Source organism: Cryptomeria japonica, chromosome 5 (genome assembly GCF_030272615.1).
Source record: "Cryptomeria japonica chromosome 5, Sugi_1.0, whole genome shotgun sequence".
In the NCBI taxonomy this organism is placed as follows: Eukaryota; Viridiplantae; Streptophyta; class Pinopsida; order Cupressales; family Cupressaceae; genus Cryptomeria; species Cryptomeria japonica.
This window is the reverse complement of record NC_081409.1, coordinates 607,477,136-607,497,379: the sequence shown is the minus strand read 5'-3', so window position 1 is coordinate 607,497,379 and position 20,244 is coordinate 607,477,136. Positions and strand designations below refer to the sequence as shown.

Sequence of the window (20,244 nt, the reverse complement as noted above, 5' to 3'; positions counted from 1 at the left end):
AATAGGACCTAATCAGGGTTTTTGATTAAATGATGTATTGGAAGAATAAAATGAAAGGGGCACACTTTAATGAAAGGGCCCAACTTTATGATATGGGAGATGATAAAATAGGACCTTAGACCTAATTAATTTAATTAATTAAGTGCTAAAGGGGAAATGCAATGCAAAATGCAAAATGCGCCAAGGCGGGTGCTAAACTAGGTGTGAAATTGTACCACCCTAGCAAGTGCGTACAATTTACGATGCTACAATCTTTAAATGTTATAATCAAATATAAGATCACTATGCTAGTTGTATATTATTTTGACTAACAATATTTGCTACTAAATCAATATCTCATGACTTCTATTTTGCTTAGATTTTTTAAACTTGTATAAGTATGCTAGCTCCCCTTATGCAAATTAGATGAGAGTAATCTATTAGTTATTCACTGACAATATTTGTTGGTATATCCCAATGCCATGATTTTTTATTTTGCATAGGTTTTTTAAAATGTAAGTATATTAGTTCTAGTCATGTAAATTGAATGATACAAATCTATATTTTTAAATATATAATAAAATATAAGATAGTTATGGTGGTTATTTATTATTAACTGATTAACAATGTTTGTTGATAATCATAATGCTATAATCACTACATAAATTTTTAAAATATAACTATGCTGGTTTTAGTCTATAAAGTGGATGGAGTAAATATTTATATTTAAAAATATTATAATATACTATAAAATTGGCTATACAAATTGTATATTATTATTAATTTATTAACAATAAAATTTATTTTTGCAATCGTTTGAATAAGTTACAATGTTTTAGAAATAACTGTTACCCTAACGTGCTACAAATATCTGGTCCTTTGAGAAACTACTGGAACAAAGTTGAGAAACATATATAAGACGCTTCAATCTGCCATTTTCTTCAAGGCCGATCTAACAAGAGACGTCAGGTGTGAAGCTAGAAGAAGTTTTTTCTCTTGATTTGGCGAATTGTTACGAAATGTCTGATATCCACACAGACTTCGTGAATTTTAACGAAATGTCCCGCAGAGACCTCACGAATTATTACGAAATGAAACGCAGCGACTTTGCTAATAGTTACGCCAAAATCGTTGACCCTCATTACAAAATGCCTGATAGTTTCATGTCTTGGAATGACACTCCAACATTTCCACCTGTAGATTGGAATGAAATTGCAGATACTCATGTCTTTAAGGCTGACCTTGCCGGTAAGTATTTATTGTTGGCATATGTGCAAAATATGTTGACATGATGATATTATGTTGTCATTGATGTCTATATGCTCAAAGAGAACCGGTATGATTTTCTGAACCGACATATGTGAAAAAGTGAAGCAGTATGCTTGTTCAAGTGAACCGGTATGATGTTGTGAACTGGAACCGGTATGTCGGACCTGGAACCGGTATGTCAGACCGAGAACCGGTATAAGGAATTTTTTGTAGCTAGGGTTCATATGGCATAACTACTGGTTGGTAGTCTCAGCTTTAGGCTTTCTAGTTGAAGTGTTTCAAGCCTGTGTGTTTAAACCGATGGCATTGTGTGATGAGTTAGCATTGTAATAGAGATTAGATCATGATTGCCACATCAGCCTCATGCATGTGAAGGATCTTGCATGAAGGAGATTGATCATATCTACCTCGAGAATGTGCGAAGTCTCTGCAAATAGTGGAGAACGTGTGATGGGTTATCACCTCCAAGGAGTGGTGAAGAATGAACGATGGAGAATATCTTGACATCTGTTCAAGACCACTATATTCAAATGAATAGTGTTCAATGGTTAGGATTGAACTGACTAAATTTATCAACCTAAGTGCTAGGGTTTAGAGTTTATGCTACCGACCTATCTATTTCCTAGAAGGTCGATGTGATGTTTCATGCTGAGGTTGTTGGCAAATGTTATGTGTGTATCTATGTGCAGAGATACGTGATTCTTGCCAGACCAGTTGAGAGGATTGATACCTGCATAGTGTGTGTGCAGAAGGAAGGAACTAAAGCGGATCTACTTTGGCATTGAGTGCTATTACCAGATCATTGTAATACCTATTGATCTCTAATCACTTCAATAGTTGAAAAATCCTTTAACAGGGTAGCTTTAACCAGCTTGTTGTAAATCCTTTAACAGGGTGACTCAAAGTCATTGAGTTCATAAAATCCTCTAACAAGGTAACCTCTAATAGGGTTTAACCCTTAACCGGGTATTCTAGCCATCCCTTAATCGAGTGACCCCTAACAGGATCGGTTCCTAACAAAACCTATTGTAATAGTCTTTAACTGGACTAGGATTCTAATAGAGCAGACTTCTAAAGAGTTCAAAATATCTTGTGGGTATTCATCCCCACCATGGTTTTTCCCAGTTGGGTTTCCACATGAAAAATATGTGTCATATGTGATGTCTTTTTCATGTGATGCTTTGTTGTTTTCTGTCAAGCAGTGAATCATGTTGATCTAGCTAGTTATTGTATCTCTGATGATAGATTATCTATTTATGCATAAGAACAAAGTGGAAATGAGGGAGTAGGTTGTATGAAGAGTTAAGAAGATTGACCGGTTCATGTCTTTCACAGTTGCCCTATGTTTAATCAGTAGCAATCTAGTTTGTACCGGTGTTAGGGATTGCCAGTAGTTTTTAGTCTACAATCAAACCAGTCCAGGAGAAGATTTTGTGCCTATATTGATTCACCCCCCCCTCTCAGTACCGGTTTGGTACTCACTTTTCATCATTGAGTTATCAATTGGTATCAGAGCATCCTCTAGGTCCTCTATGTTGTAAGCTTAATTGCTTGAGGGAAAGATCCTATTGTAATGATGAAGAGGGAAGGTCCAAAGTTCAATAGAGATAACTTTAAAATATGGAAGGACAGAATGAAGATATACATCAGAAGCATGGGTGCTCAACATTGGATCTATGTTGAGAATGTTTATGTTACCCTACTGGTACTCTCATCGATGACCAAAAGAGAGAGATTTAGGAGAATGGGCAAGTCATGGAAGCCCTAATCAGTAGCTTATCTGACATTGAGTTTATTGATGTCAAGGATAAAGACAATCCCAAAGAAGTAAGGGATACTCTTGAGAATATCTATGGCGGTGATGAGCATGTAAAACAAGCTAAGGAAGATAGCCTTAGAGGGAAGTTTGAAGACATGCTGATGGTTGAAGGTGAGACCATTCAACAATATGGAATAGAAATCAAAACCGTTGTTGGAGATATCAAGAGTGCAGGTGGTAAAATGAAAGATTCCACTATTGTCAGCAAAGTTTTAAGATCCTTATTACTGGTCTATGCAATAAGGGTTGCTACTATTCAGGAGTTGAGATCAATAAACAAAACTAAGGTATCCCTAGACTCCATCATTGCAAAGTTGACAGCCTATGAGATAAATAGTTTTGATGGCAGTGTTCAAAAGACTAAATCAGCTTTTAGAGCATCTGCTACCCCATCCAAAAAAGGAAAAGAAGCAAGCACCAGTGGTGAACCAAGATAGAGCAGAGAAATGGATGATGAGGAGATTCTAATGGAATTTGAAGCTCTTCTTTCCAAGAGACTTCCTAAGGGAACCAAAAAATACAGAGGTAAGCTTCCTTTGAAATGCTTCTCTTGTAACCGAATAGGACACATCGCTATAAACTGTCCTAATGGTGATAGCAAGGAAAAACTGGAAAGGTTCAAGAAATTCAAAGGAGGAAACTAGAGAAACTGTTTTGTAGCAGTTGATGAAGGTGTCACAGATGAGGAATCAGAAGACGAAGAAAATGAAGATATTGTGTTTAGTGCAGTCAAAGAGGATGTGTGAGACAAAAAGGCTCCTGTCTCCCGCTTTGATAATTCCAATGAGTGGATTATCAATAGTGGTTGTTCTCACCATATGACTGGTGACCAGATCAAGTTTATATCTCTGGAAGAGTATGATGGTGGGGTGGTTCATTTTGGTAATGATGCACCATGTATGGTCAAAGGCAGAGGGTCCATCTCTCTAAATGGAAAGAGAAGTGCTGACAATGTGCATTGGGTGGAAAGTCTTAGACACAATCTATTAAGTGTTGCCTAGCTAAATGATAGTGGACTCACTCTGGAATTCAAAAATGGAGTCTGCAAAATCAAAGGAAAGAATGGTGAACTGATGGCCACTGGTATGCAGACCAAAGGTAACTTATTTTAGTTGAATGCAAATATAAGTACATGTCTTATGGCTAAGTTTGATGATAGCTGGATACGGCATAGGAGACTTTGCCATGTAAACTTTGATAACGTAGTAAAGGCCAGTAAGATCAAGGCAGTTAGAGGACTATCGATGCTGAGCAAACAGGAAAATCCTTTGTGCAGAGAATGTCAACTGGGGAAAATGTCTTCCTCAAACTTCAAAGGTAAATCTTTCACTGCTAACAACTTACTTGATCTTGTGCATACTAATTTGTGGGTCCTATGAAAACTAGGAGTGTGCAGGGAGATAGGTATTTTATGATTCTTACAGATGATTGCTCAAGAATGATGTGGGTCACATTCTTGAAGGACAAGTCTGAAGCCTTTGGAAAGTTTAAAGCTTTCAGAGCACTGGTAGAAAATGAAATTGGTAGAAGAATCAAATGCCTTAGAACTGATCAAGGAGGGGAATTCACTTCCAGTGAATTCAACAAATATTGTGACGAGAATGGCATAAAGAGGAATTTGTCTACCCCCCAGACTCCACAGCAGAATGGCCTAGCAGAGAGAAATAATTGGACTGTGGTTGAAGTGGCTATAACTATGTTGATCCAAGGAAAGGTCGCTCACACCTTTTGGAGAGAAGCGGTGAGCACTGCAATCTACACAATGAACTGAGTACTCATCAATAAAGGAAAGGATAAGACTCCTTATGAGTACTGGACCAGTAAGACACCAGTGGTAAGCTACTTCAGAGTGTTTGGTAGTAAATGTTATATCAAGAGGAGTGAACATCGAAGCAAGTTTGATGCTAAATGTGATGAGGGAATATTCATAGGGTATTCCACTAAGAGAAAAGCTCTCAAATGTTTCAACAATAGGACTCCAAGAATTGTTGAAAGCATCAATGTTAGGGTTGATGAAAACCCTGAAAAATTAGAGGAAACTGATAGAGAGCATGTAGGAGATGAACCAGTAGTAACCTTTTGGGAATCAGTTGCTAATCAGCCCAGTACTAGTAATTATGCTCCTACAATGGTAGATGCTGATGCTGATAAAGATGAGGATGATGAAGAAAAGCAAGAGGAAGCTGTTAAGAATATACCTAGGTATGTCAAACTCAATCATGATCCAAAGCAGATCATAGGAGACAAAGATGCAGGAATTCTTACAAGAAGAAAGGTCAGAGAAAGCTCATGTATGATCTCTGAATTTGAGCCTAAATCATTCCAAGAGGCACATAAAGATGAAGACTGGATCAAGGCAATGGAGGAGGAGCTTGACCAGATAGAAAAGAATGGTACATGGTCTTTGGTACCCAGATCGGCGCATAAAAATGTCATTGGAACCAAATGGATTTTCAGAAATAAGCTAAATGAGGATGGCACAGTGGTAAGGAACAAAGCCAGACTAGTATGTAAAGGATATGCCCAAGAAGGAGGAGAAGACTATTGTGAAACCTTTTCTCCTATAGAAAGATTGGAAGGAGTTCGTATGCTTCTTGCATATGCAACTTTTAAAGGATTCAGGGTATACCAAATGGATGTAAAATCTACATTTTTAAATGGGAAACTTGAAGAAGAAGTGTATATAGAGCAATTAGATGGGTTTTCCCTATCAAAAGACAGTGACATGGTGTGTAGGCTACATAAAGCCTTATATGGATTGAAGCAGGCACCAAGAGCATGGTATGAACGCTTGCATTCTCATCTTGTGAAGATAGGATTTGAAAGAACAAGTGAAGATAGCAATATCTACTTGAAATCAGAAGGAGATCAGATTCTGATATGTGAAGTATTTGTTGATGACATAATCTTTGGTGGAGATGACAAGATGAGTCATGACTTTGCAGATGAGATGAAAAAGGAGTTTGAAATGTCACTCATAGGGGAAATTAAGTTCTTAATTGGACTGCAGATTCAGCAAATGAAAAATGGAATCTTTATTACTCAGTCCAAGTATGTCAAGAGGTGTTGAAGACCTTTGGCATGGAAGATATTAAACCGGTTGGTACACCAATGGTGACCATTTGTAAACTATCAAAAGAGGATGACTCAGCATTGGTAAATGAGAAGGAGTACTGATCAATGATTGGTAAGTTGCATTATGTAGTGCATAGAAGACTAGACATTGCACATGCAGTGGGTATTACCACTCAATTTCAGCAAAGCCCAAGAGAATCCCACTTGGTAGCAGTCAAGCGGATTCTTACATATCTGAAGGGAACTATTGACTATGGGTTATGGTATCCATACAAAATTATTTCAACCTGAAAGTGTTCACAGATGCTAATTGGGCTAGTAATGTAGCTGATCGAAAGAGCACAACTGGTGGTGCATTCTTTCTCGGTGGAAGACTGGTCTCATGGTTGAGTAAAAAGAAGAGTTGTATCTCTCAGTCTACAATAGAACCAGAGTATGTTGAATCTTTTATGAATTGCACCTAGACTATATGGATGAGTATGTATTGAATGGCTTCAAAGTTTGTGTATCTGAACTGGTAAGTATATTCTGTGACAATACAAGTGCAATTAACATATCCAAGAATCCAGTTTTACATGCTAGAACCAAGCATTTTGAACTCAAGTATCATTTCTTGAGGGAAAAGGTTCAAAACAAAGAGGTGGTATTGGAACATGTTTCCAATAAGGAGCAGTTAGCAGACATATTCACCAAGCCTATACTGAAAGCCACTTTTTCCTATCTGAGAGGTGAGCTAGGGGTGTTTCCCCTTCAAGAGGTAATCTAAAGGCTAGTGTTCCACATCAGTTAGATCTTACTTTGCTATATCTTTCTAGGATTGATGTGTTGAAGGATGCTACTCCTCAGGGGGAGCAGCATAGTAGAACATGGAAGCTTGTGCCTCCACATTGGCATTGTTGTCAAATGGGGACAAGATGTGAAGTGGTATGGAAAAGATATCTGTAGTATTAACGAAAAGATGTGATGCAAAAAGAGAGATATCTTTGTATATTTCCATCAATGCCAAAGGGGGAGATTGTTGGCATATGTGCAGAATATGTTGACATGATGATATTGTGTTGTCATTGATGTCAATATGCTCAAAGAGAACCGGTATGATGTTGTGAACCAGCATATGTGAAAAAGTGAAGCGGTATGTTTGTTCAAGTGAACAGGCATGATGTTGTGAACTAGTATAAGGAATGTTTTGTATCTAGGGTTCATATGACATAACTACCGGTTGGTAGTCTTAGCTTCAGGGTTTCTGGTTGAAGTGTTTTGAGCCTGTGTGTTTCAACCGATGGCATTGTGTGATGAGTTAGCATTGTAATAGAGATCAGATCATGATTGCCACGTCATCCTTGTGCACGTGAAAGATCTTGCATGAAGGAGATTGATCCTATCTAACTTGAGAATGTGCGAAGTCTCTGCAAACGGTGGAGAACGCGTGATGGGTTATCACCTCCAAGGAGTGGAGAAGAACAAATGAAAGAGAATGTCTTGAGATCTATTCAAGACCATTGTATTCAAATGAATAGTGTTCAATGGTCAAGATTGAATCGACCAAATTTCTCAACCTAAGTGTTTAGGGTTTAGAGTTTATGCTACCGACCTATCTGTTTCCTATAAGGTCAATGTGATGTTTCATGTTGAGGTTGTTGGGAAATGTTAGATGTGTATCTATGTGCAAAGATATATGATTCTTGGTAGACCAGTTGAGAGGATTGATACCTGCATAGTGTGTGTGTAGAAGGAAGGAACTAAAGCATATCTACTTTGTCATTGAGTGCTATTACCAGATCATTGTAATACCTGTTGATCTCTAATCACTTCAACAGTTGAAAAATCCCTTAACAGGGTAGCTTTAACCAGCTTGCTGTAAATCCTTTAATAGGGTGACTCAAAGCCATTGAGTTCATAAAATCCTCTAACAAGGTAACCTCTAACAGGGTTTAACCCTTAACTGGGTATTCTAGCCATCCCTTAACCGGGTGATCCCTGACAGGATTGGTTCCTAACAAAATCTATTGTAACATTCTTTAATCGGACTAGGCTTCTAATAGAGAAGACTTCTAAAGAGTTCAAAACAGCTTGTGGGTATTCATCCCCACCATGGTTTTTCCTAGCTGGGTTTCCACATGAAAAATATGTGTGTCATATGTGATGTCTTTTTCATGTGATGCTTTGTTGTTTTCTGTCAAGCAGTGAATCATGTTGATCTAGCTAGTTATTGTATCTTTGATGATAGATTATCTATTTATGCATAAGAACAAAGTGGAAATGAGGGAGTAGGTTGTATGAAGAGTTAAGAGGATTGACCAGTTCATGTCTTTCACAGTTGCACTGTGTTTAACGGATACCAATCTAGTTTGGACCAGTGTTGGGGATTGTGAGTAGTTTTTAGTCTGCAATCAAACCGGTTCAGGAGAAGATCTTGTGCCTGTACTGATTCAACCCCCCCTCTCAGTACCGGTTTGGTACTCACTTTTCATCATTGAGTTATCATTTATTTATTTAGGGTTTCATTTTTATTTCGGTTTTACTTCAAGAAAGTTTTGCCGGACTCTATTTCACTGCAGGTGTGGATAAAGTGGCAGTTAAATTAGGAGTGGTAGATGGTTGGATTTTGGAAATAAGTAGAGAATGCAACATAGAAGGGGGCAATAATTATCTCCATTGTGAATGGTTCAAAGGGAGGTTCCTAAGGCATTTCACACTACCTGAGAATGCGAAGGTGGATTCGGTTAAAGCTGGCATGGAAAATGGAGTGGTCACTATCATAGTGCCCAAGCAGCCTGATACTTAGGCTCAGTTCAGAGCCATTGAAATCTTCTAAATATATTGTCATTGAAATATGATAAATATAGAGTCTTTGTTTGTCATTGATTTCTTGAGTGTTGATCAATAATGTTCTATTAGGGTTTATCACTAAATAATCTTAGTCCAAAGAGACTAAGTGAAAAACACTTGATTTGAAAATTAGTTGAAAATATGTTTTTGTTTGATTTCTAATAAGTGAATATGTTTATAGTTTTAAGTAAATAATTGAGGATCTTTTTAACTATTGTTTTAATTAGTTTAATAATAAATCTTTGTAAGAAAAAACATTGTCAAAATCAAAAACTTGTAAAAAGATTACTCCATTTAAAGTCCATCAAATGAAACTGAACAAATATTTTGAAGTGTGAGGAATATGCATCACTATCTTCATATTTTGTTTGATTTTGTGAAAATTCTATCACCTTAAACAATGTTTGAAAGGATAGCTTTTAGACATTTTACTTAAACAGAAGAATAATTCAAAGCACCGTGAATAAGCATTCTTCATTTAGATATATTTTGTGGAACATTGGATACAGAGTTATTATTATTTTCCTTCTCAGTTTTTCTCTGTTAAATGTATTCGCACAGGAATCGATAGAGATAAATTCTCAAGGGAAATTTTGTATTTGCACGCATAAAAGGAGGATAGGGTGATGTTTTATTCTTTTTAAATTGGAAATCCTGCAGATTTTAGGTGAGAAGGCACCAGATATGGGACTCTTTAAACAACACTGGATCTGCTCTTAATCCTCAGCATTAAATGAAAGCACTCAAGGAGGATCTCTTCTAGCTATAAGTTGTGAGTTTATAGAGGAATGAAGGTTGATGTAATATTTCATTATTATTAATATAAATATTCAGTTTGTTTTCTATATTTCTGTCTCTTTTAATTCCTTGAGAGGTTTAGACTTTACAGAGTAATAATGATAATGCATGAAGTAATTCAATTGGAATTTTATAAGCATGTTTGTCATATACAATAGGTGTAAGTTGTTGAAGTGTGGCAGAGATTCGGCTGGTGATCATATGTGCTTGTGCTCTCTTCTTATGCTAGGCAAGCAATAGGAGAAATTGAGAGCGGGGTGGGTGGCTTTTGTTTTATATTGTCATTTATGAAGGTTAAAATATTCTTGGGAGTTTAAACAAGACATTTCTAGCTTTGATTCATTTAGGTTGTTGATCAGAAATCATATTAGTTTTTCTATTAGGACTCTTTTGTCAATATTATTTCAAATAAATCAACTCTTCAAAGCTTGAATAAAAGAAAAAAAAGATTCATTTAAATTATGCAATGTAGGGAGGTTTTCAAAATCATATGGTTCCTTTCTTTTTAGTTTTTGGGGTCAGAAGACATCCTAGTGCAGTTTTCAAAAAAAAAATCCCATCATTTGTTTGTATTTTAATATTTTTTGTGACTAAAAGGTTTGACACCCTCTCCAAAGTTCTCTGAAGGTTTCTGCAATGTCATAATTACTAGATAATTTATTGGAACCCCATTCCCACTCGTTTGAATTTGTAGAATACCATCTTTCCTTATTTTGATCATTGGTGGAAGTGGGATAAATGATTTGTCATTTCTCTTGAGAGTCAAGATCATGTAACCTTAATGGTGGAAAACCAAGTCCCTTTGTCCTCTATTTCTTTGGTACTAACTTAGGTTGCCATCTTTCCTTACCTTATTTTGATCATTGGTGGAAGTGGGATAAATAATTTGCCATTTCTCTTGATAGTCAAGATCATGTAACCTTAATCGTGGAAAGCCAAGTCCCTTTGTCCTCTATTTCTTTGGTACTAACTTAGGTTGTAATTTTTTGATGATGCCTTTCTTTTATAGTCCAAGAGGACCTCTCCCATCATATCCCACCTTTTGCAAAAAATTGAAGCCTTTTTCATAATTTTCAATTAGTATTGTGATGTAGTCTTGATCAAGCTATTCATTTGGTTCTTTGTAAAGCATCTTGTAAATATCTTCTTCTACTTCACCCCATCTTTTGAAAGTAGTGGGATCCTATTTTATGATGATTGTTGATGCCTGCTTTGAAGTATGTGATCTATCATAAATCTTGGGAGAGTCCATTAGTTGCCTTAAATACATGGTTTGATTTAGATTATATTCTCCCATGCCTTTGTCCTTGAATTTCCCTTTGAGCTCTTCTTTTTTTCAAGTGAAAGCTTTTAGTGGTTCTAGATCAATATATGCTAAAGATGGATTAGCTTCCCAATTTATAGTGACTGTTGTTATAGGTCTTGGTCAAATATTATTGCAATACATGTATGGGTTTGTATCACCTTTAACTATGACTTATGTTCTATTGTGTGGGAACTTGATACATTGATGGTATGTTGAAGGCACTACATTCATTGCAAGTATCCAAGGTTGTCCCAAAAGTATATTGTATGTGAGATCAACATCAAGGACTTGGCATACCACATCCTTTGTTAGTATCCCAATTTGGAGAGGTGGAATGATTTTCTCTTTTGAGGGCCATTCATCATCATATGCTTTTATAGTGATCTTTCTAGAATCTATAGCATTTTCAAAGAATCTCAGTGTTATGACAACTTTCAAAGTGGAAATATTGAGACCTGCTCCTCCATCTATCAAGACTCATTTTATCTAATGTTTATGGAGGAAAGCTTCAATGTGAAGTGGTGCATTGTGTAGTTGTTGTAGAGATGTGTCATATTATATGGTGAATGTAAGGCAATGAAAGGTAGAATGGTGTCCCATCATGGCTTGAAACTGGTCCACATTTAGATTGGTAGGGATGATTGTCTCTTGTAAGATTTTTCCAAAATGGATTTGTGCAAACGTCAAATACGCAAGAGGTCAAGGATCAAAATAAGAGTGGGTTTGTTTCTCAATTGGTCTATAAGGTCATTTTAGTTTTTGGATGTAGCACCTTGTAAAGTAACTTTCCCTCATCAATAATGACATTGCATTCTGGGGCTTTGCCTTTTATGATGTTGTTAGACACATTTTTGTCCAACTCAATGATATGATTGATAGTATAATCATAGGACACATTAGTGTAGTTGGCATTATTGTTTGTTTTAGGGGCTTTTCCTTTATCATATTTTGGAAATGGTGTTAGACATTGTGAAACAAATAGACATATTTTCTTTTGTCATTGACATTAAAACTAGATATGTAGAGATGGCATTTCCTATAGATAATAGAATAAAAATTCCTCATAGATTTGATAGTCACCAAATTCATAAATATTCTTTTCTTTTTATCACTAGTTGTTTCAAATTGTATTCAAAACTACATATTATTTGGTGTTGAAATCTCTTAAGATTGTCTTATTTTTAGTCTCATATTTCAGGAGGATGAGTTATGTTGATACAAGTACTTGTAGTTTCAAAATGATGTTAATGATGAATGGTGATAAAGAATATAAATTGAATAAACAATATAAATTATCTCTAACCTTAGCTTCAATATATTTTGATTAGATGATATGTTTATATTAAAACATGGTGAGCTTTATTATTGGTTATGTTTGCAGTTTATAAAGTTGGCTTTGGTTATAAATACTACATAGGCATAGATGTCTTGACAGTTAAAGTAGTTTCTAACCATCTTCTAGCCATCGAATTGATGGTTGAATTTACAAATAGAAAACAATTGATCAAAAAGAGTTACTACAAATGATATACAGAATGATCTTCCAAGTTGGTTAGATAAGTTGTAACTAACCTCTACCCATCATGATTAGTTATCATTAGTTAAAAAACTATCATTTAGTTGTAACAATTCTTTCTCTATTTATATGGATGCATATTTTAGACATTTTTAAGAGTGAGAGATAAGAAGGTGTGAGAAAAACTATAGTATTGATAATAATATTATATATTCAATTTTTGTAAAATGATACAAAGATATCTATATTGAAAAAGTCTGAATGTAACATCGCTGAAAAAAAGGGAGAACTCATCTTGCAATATTGTGAAGGCCATTCAATAACAATACTTGATGAAGTGCTATGGATACAAGTATATGACCATTTTGTGGTGAATGTTTTAGGGTTTTGAATATAATTGTAATTCAAATAAAAGAAGTATATTGTAAGTTATTTGATGAATATTTCTAAGTTTGTAAACATCATTTAGAAGATTATTGATAGTTCTTTTATTGAAGTTTGTTTACAAGATAATACCACTGTGATTTGTAAATCTAATCAAAACATCTCAAAGCAAATAGTAATCGGTTTTTAATGTTTTAATATATAATTCTAATTGTGCTAACTACAATGTTTCAAATTTGGAATGATATATTTGTAACATTCTTTTGGTTAATGCCTTAAGAATGCTAAGTTTGTGCTCAGTTTGATATGTTGAGATTTTTGTAGGTAGTTGGTGCTCTCATAGGGTATTTGGGGTTTCCTTGGGCTAGTGCCCTAAAAGTTTATAAATTTTTTAACTATGAGTTTGGATTAGGATAGTAGATCCTAGCAACATTTCTCATTGTGGTCTTCCCATCTTGGGTTTCCACATAATATATTGTGCAATGGTTTCTTTGTGTGATCTATCTCTTAGATTTCAGTTTGGTGATTTCATTTTAGAATTAAGTTTATAATATTTGAATAAGTTCTTCAAGAGAATTATTTGGATTAGAGTTAAAGTTTTATTTACTTCTAATTCTTATTTATGTTCTTAAATCTGATTATTTATGCATTTAAAATTTCATCCTAAAATTGAGCTTGTGCGTTGTCTCATTTTGATTTATTATTTCAAAATTGATTATTGATTTAATTTAAAGTTCAAAATTTCCTTCCTAGATCTCATTTTCAAATTGAATTACATAAATTTAGTGGCTGAATTTAAAAAAACCTTAATTTTAAACTCTAAAGTTTTTCACGTGGATAACATAATATTTCAAAGTAACTATGAGATTTGATTTTTATGAAAGTTATTCTATGATCTAGATGCATTTATCTTTCAGATTCATAATTCAAATTTCTTAATTAATTATTTAAACAATCATTTTCACAAAATTTTATATTGCTTAATCATAATTTCCAAATTCAAATTCAAATTTCCCTCCTTTGTGCATGAGTTTTACTACCATTAGTCCTACCTATAATTTTTCTTTGAGAAGAAGTTCTTAAATTAAGACTTCCCAAGGTTTAATTACCAAATCTATGGAGCCTAATTTGGATAATTTGTTTCATGAGAATGTGAGTGGTGTTAGATAGTTCAAATAACTGGAGGACAACTAAGAGGGGGGGGGAGGTGAATCAGTTGTCACCAGATTGCCGAAATATTCAGAATTTAAACTTTAATACCCGAACACATAAAATTAATACCAAAATACATAAACCAATTACCAAAATAGCAAATATACCAATTAAGCACAACCAACAATTAGAGAATAGTTAACATCCTCATGACACCATGATTTGTATGTGGAAAATCCGATAAAGGGAAAAACTATGGTGGGAAGCCTATTGACAGTCAGATAATACTTCTACAGTAAGTATGTGATTACAAATTGAGGGGCCTGCACTTGTAGGAAGTCCAACAACCTAGATCATACTGCCCATTACAAAAAGGAGTCTCACTGACTACATAGAAATCCATACTACAATCCGAAAGAAAGAGTGAACTACAATAATAACATCTCTTATGCCTGAATACAATGTTAGTTAAGCTCAATACTGGAGGTTTTAAACCTCTTGCATAAACCCAACTCGATCACCTATGATTGACCAAATCCTCTACATGAATGATTATTACATTATTTGCTTGCATTACCTTATCCCTTACATGATCTACAAAGAGATCTTACACATATATATAAAAACCCTTGACCTTAAACAATTAGATCGGCCACTAGACAATAAAATCAATTACATAACAATAAAACATGTTGGCTTGAGACCAAAAAAATATCATCCAACCCATAAGTCATTCCGGAATCACATCAAGAAGTCCCAACAACATGTTACATTAAGCTAGTACATAACCTAGATAGTACAAGACCCAATTTTGGTCCACACATGCTTAAGAAAAGATCCCAATTAGTTAAGGCTTGAACATGATCACCATCAACATCCTGAATCCCTACTAGAAGCTGCACCAACACAACTTATGCATAATATCAAAACATTTTAAATAAAGCTCTGCCGGTGAAACCCTCATCAAATAAATAAACTAGGCTTACCAACATATAAGATAGAATCCGATCACCAAATCAATACCAACTAACTGAACATGTATCTGAGCAGTATGAGTAGTAGATCTAAGCCAATTTCATAAGCCAAAGCATACCGGAGTATACCAGATCAACATGATCTTACCAGCCAGAAACCAAACATCTTACTGGAACCGAAAGGATACCAGGAAATAGCCAAAGCTAATAGTGTTGACATCAATGACAAAACATCAATGCAACACATAATCAATTCCTCAAAATGGCCAAAAATCTCCACCTTTGGCATTGATGGCAACACTAGATGTGAAAAACATCCAAGTACCAAGAAATGCCAAACAAATCTCCCACACAAGAATATTGTAGTGAAGTTTTTGATCCATTTCCACCTATAGATGATATCATAGTTAAGTTCTGCAAATTTATCCCCTAATGTATATAACTCCTTAAGTTTTTCATATGAATATCTCTCCCCCTTTGACATGAATGTCATAAATCTGACATAAATATCAAAACAAAATCATAAACCATTGAATCACAAGACTAACTACTACACCTGAGTAATAGCATCACCACATCAATCTGAAATGAATAATAGCTCTGATAATGCATATTAGACTGATGCTAAATAGCATCAATCATTTTTCTATCAGAGGGGTAGAAACCTCTAATCTATCTCTGAGGTACTCAAAATGATTCTTTAGGCAAAAATTTAGTGAAGATGTCTGCAATCTACTTGTTAGTGTTCACACAAACCAATCTAACTTCCGTTTCTTCCATCTTTTCCTTAAAAATTTATACTTGATAGATATGTGCTTTTTCTTAGAGTGAAATACCAGATTCTTTGATATGTTTGTGGTAGCAAAGTTATCATAGTAAATAACTACCTATTCATTGCAATGCACTTTTATGTCCTTAAACATTTGCTTCATCCATAGAACTTGTGTACAGTTAGTATCAACATCATCATACTCAGTTTCACCAATAGATAAAGAGGTACATGATTATTTCTTGTTGATCCATGAAATAAGTTTCTTTCCAAGAAAGAAATCTCAACCAAAAGTACTTTTCCGGTCATCTGATGGACTTGAAAAGCATTGAGAGGGGGGGGTGAATCAGTGACACCAAAAATAAAACTACTTCAAACACTAACCGATAGATGAACTTAACAAAGATTTTAAACACAATGCATGCAATCCAAAATGATATAACAACATCCACCATAAGACAAATGTTTGTACGTGGAAAACCCAAATAGGTAAAAACTATGGTGAGAGGGAACTCACAAGTTAACTATTTGTAGTAATAGATAACTGACCAGTTAAGGTCTACAAAGTGCTCTACTAGGAGAGAATATTGTTAGAGATCCCAAATCTTGATTAGAAGCTTATACCCTGTTAAAGGTAGTACCCTATTAGGACTAACCTTGGTGGGGGATTTATGAATCCAAACCAGTGGGTCACCCTATTAGAGGATTTATACATTGAAGCTTGTTAGATCTTATCCAGTTAGGGGATTTTATTCTACTGTAATTGTTAGAAAATAAAAGGATTAGTTTGATCTATCTGAGTAGAACAATACTTGCTTGATCAGATCCTTCTAAGCATATTCAACACTGCTATACAACACACTCTTCATCTTAACACTTATCGCTCTTCATCAAAATCTTTCACTCTTCAAGCATACCATCATATCAAAAATGATTTACTAAGATGTCGATAGATAGACATTCAAATTTCATGTCGGCGTAAGGAAATCATTATACAATTTCCTAGGTGCAGTGTATCAAGTCAAATGATCATAACTCATCACAAAAATTACTGCCAAAAGTTTGTTAGTGGGATACCTCATCATGATCTATGATAACTCATCACAAAATTATTGAATACTAGTTGGAACAATCAAATACCGGTTTGAGTAAAACATATGAACCATTATCCTTGAATCACCTGTCATGATCTTCACATACCGGTTATCACAAAGTACCGGTTGTCTCTTATGCACATACCTGTTAGAGATTAACCACTAAGTATATTGGTTGACAGTGTAAACAATTGAAGTTACACCGGTAGTCAATATAATCATATGTGTGTGTGTGAGTGTTTCATCAGTGACAACATATGATGAATAGATTACAATCATCATACCAACAATCTCCCCTTTGGCATTGATGGCAACACTTAGAAAATTTTACAGTAATACCGCTAAGTGTGCATACACAACAAATTTACACATATACTCATGCTCCCCCTTAATGCAAACATTATACAAAATTTTCAAAAACACACATACATATTTCTACTCCCACTTTGACAACAATGCCAAATTGAAAAAGTAAAATATATATATATATATATATAGAAAATCTGTATCAAAGTGTTTAGCATATACAATAATAATTGAAAAACTTGAATCAAAGTTCAGGCATAAGAAATTCTCATGAAAATAACATTGTAGCTGTTCTTAAATTGTGACAAAGCATTTGTCCATGACTCTAACACATTCTCAGTGTACTCAAATGTAGACATCAGCTGTGAACAAAAATCTTCCATGGAATCTAGTGTGTAGGTTTCAGGAGTTGCTAGGATAGCTTCTACATTTGAGTAAGCTCTCTGAAGTATGTCTATTGTGATGTGAGTAGACTTTTGAGCTCCTTTAGAGACTGGAGTCTCTTTGCCTTCTCAATATATTATATACCCATCCTATTATGCAAATCATCTATTGATTTGTTAGAGGAAAAAATAAAATCCTTAAGAGGAGCATATGCATTGCATACTTGTTCGAGCTCTTGCTCTATTTTTGTATGCCTTTTTGAAATGTCAAAATAAAAAAAAGAAACATTAGAGGTGGAAGCAAGAAACTTTCCTCCCATTTCAATAGCATTGCTCAACAAATCTGTATTGTGCGATAGAGCCATTTTTCCACTATGAATATCCTTTGCTAGTTTTTCTCCATACTTCTTCTTGTGATCTCTTTTCAGAATAGATTTGAGTAGCATCTTCCATTCACTTAATTTGATCAGATGCATCTGCAATTAATTAACCAAGTTTGCTAATAGGTTTAGATAGATGTCTTGTAGATGTTTCTGGTACCAGACCAGATAAAATGTCTACTGCAGTCTAAATTGTCTCTACCTCAATCCTTTTCTCTTTGAGTCTCTTCTTATGCACTCTAGATTGCATGACATTAGCAATCTTCATCATTTCTAATGCACTCATGGTGTCCACATCAATAGGTCTTGAAATACTTAAAGAATCATCAACATCTTCATCAAGTTGCATTTGCTTTGATGGTTCAGAGGATACAACCTTAATGATTGCTTTCTCTATACTCTTGTTCGTTTCCTTTTTAGAGGACTATGTAACAACTTTTTCAGTAGACTCCTTATTATTTTCAATGACCTATGGAGATTGGGGTTTCTCCAACTGTTTTATTTTGGGTGGATTGTCCACTTTTAGTTGAGTTGTCGGTTGCTCAATTGACTTGACCTGTGAATTTGTTACTTCAGGAGGCTCCATATCTAGTGCAGTGACATCTCCATATATATCAACTGTGTCCTAAACATCATCAATAAAATGAAAAGTGGTGTCATCCTTGACAAGATATACCACATTTGCTTGAAAAATCTCTTCTTCATCTAATTCTGGTCTATTGACAACATCTTCCTCATTCTTACAGGATTGTATGAGTTCTTGCATCCACTTCATATTGCAGGAAATTTGATGGATCTTAGTTTCAATAATTGACCTTTTTCCATTAAGAATATTCAGTCTTCTTGCTTTGAAAGCAAACTGAGTTTTGTATTGATCAATTAAAGCAATAATTTCTTCTTTAGACAAGTTGGGAAAATATTGTAAAAGAATCTCATTAATAATTTCTCTTTCCAACTTGATAGCTTCTTCCCATTTATTTACAAGAATAGTGTACAAAGACTTTGAAATTTCCTTTTCAGTATCTTGAGGCAATTTAATATATTGACACAAATGATCAATTACCTAATGAGTAACTTTCTCTTTCTAATCTTCACTAAAAGAATCAAAATGTTCTTTTACCAGTTCATATCTTTTCCTTTCTAATTGATTCATTGTCCTTTGAGAGTTAGTTACCGACTTGTAGGTAGATATATCAAAAGGTACAGTTTCCTTCGACACTTCCTTTACTACCTTTACTGACTTTGCAACTCTATCGGTTGCATTCATCTTCTTAGGTTATTCTTTAGTGTCCATTCCTTCTGATTCTTCTTGAAGAATTTGCTTTTGACTTCTCTTCTTTGGCACATTCTCCTTCTTTACATAGAATTTAGATGTCAATTTCTTCTTGGTTTGGATACTCTAAGTCACCCTTGTATTCTTTATCACTAGAGGTGCTTCATCAGACTTCTTTTTCCTTCCTTTCACATTAGTAACAGGAGTAGTATTGGTTTCTGCTGGTGCAACTTGGACTACCACAATGTCCAATTTTGCCTTCTTTTTGTCTTTAGGCGATGCTAATAGGTTGTTAGCATATCCAACCAGAAGATCATAGTTCACCTCATAACTCATGTCTTCCATCTCTTCTTTCCTAGGCTCAATTGCTTGCATCAAGCAAAAGTCAGTGTTAAAGACTATGTCTTTTGCAAAGTGTCTTACCATATCTTCTAGTAATTTCATTTTCATACTCATCTTTTTCTGAAATTCATTAAAATACTTATTCATAGCTGTAGGGAAAGTATTTCTTATAGCCTTAATGTTGTTCTTTATTTGTACAGTGACTGGTAGGTCTTTTGACCATTCAATGTCTCCAATTCCCAGTAGAAAGTTCTGGAAATAGAAGAATAACCCAACTAATAGCTGACCATATTTGAACTTTTGACTGTTGTCCTTTTTAATAGATTGCAAATTTTGAAATAATTGCCTTTTGATAGCTTCACAGAGATCATAATTTGCATTATCAATAATTATTCTGTGAGTTGTATGAATTGCTATAGATGGAAAACTATTAAGTCTACTAGAGTAAAATAATCGGTAGCCTATCACCAGTGCTACTACTTTCACTATAGGGTCTCTAATATTGTTAATAGAAAAGGAACACTTATCATAAGTAGAACCGGTTAAAGAGAATATTGTATCTTTTGAAATTTGTCTTAGAATAGGTACTTCACCAG

The 20,244-nt window shown here is 34.7% G+C and overlaps 1 protein-coding gene across 1 annotated transcript; it reads left to right on the top strand.

Moving 5' to 3' along the window:
- The first annotated feature begins 998 nt into the window (after positions 1-998).
- Positions 999-8,927, top strand: LOC131875991 (18.1 kDa class I heat shock protein-like). Its single transcript, XM_059220746.1, has 2 exons — positions 999-1,227; positions 8,701-8,927. Exons 1-2 carry the CDS (start codon positions 999-1,001, stop codon positions 8,925-8,927), a joined length of 456 nt encoding a protein of 151 aa, XP_059076729.1.
- The last annotated feature ends 11,317 nt before the right edge of the window (positions 8,928-20,244 follow it).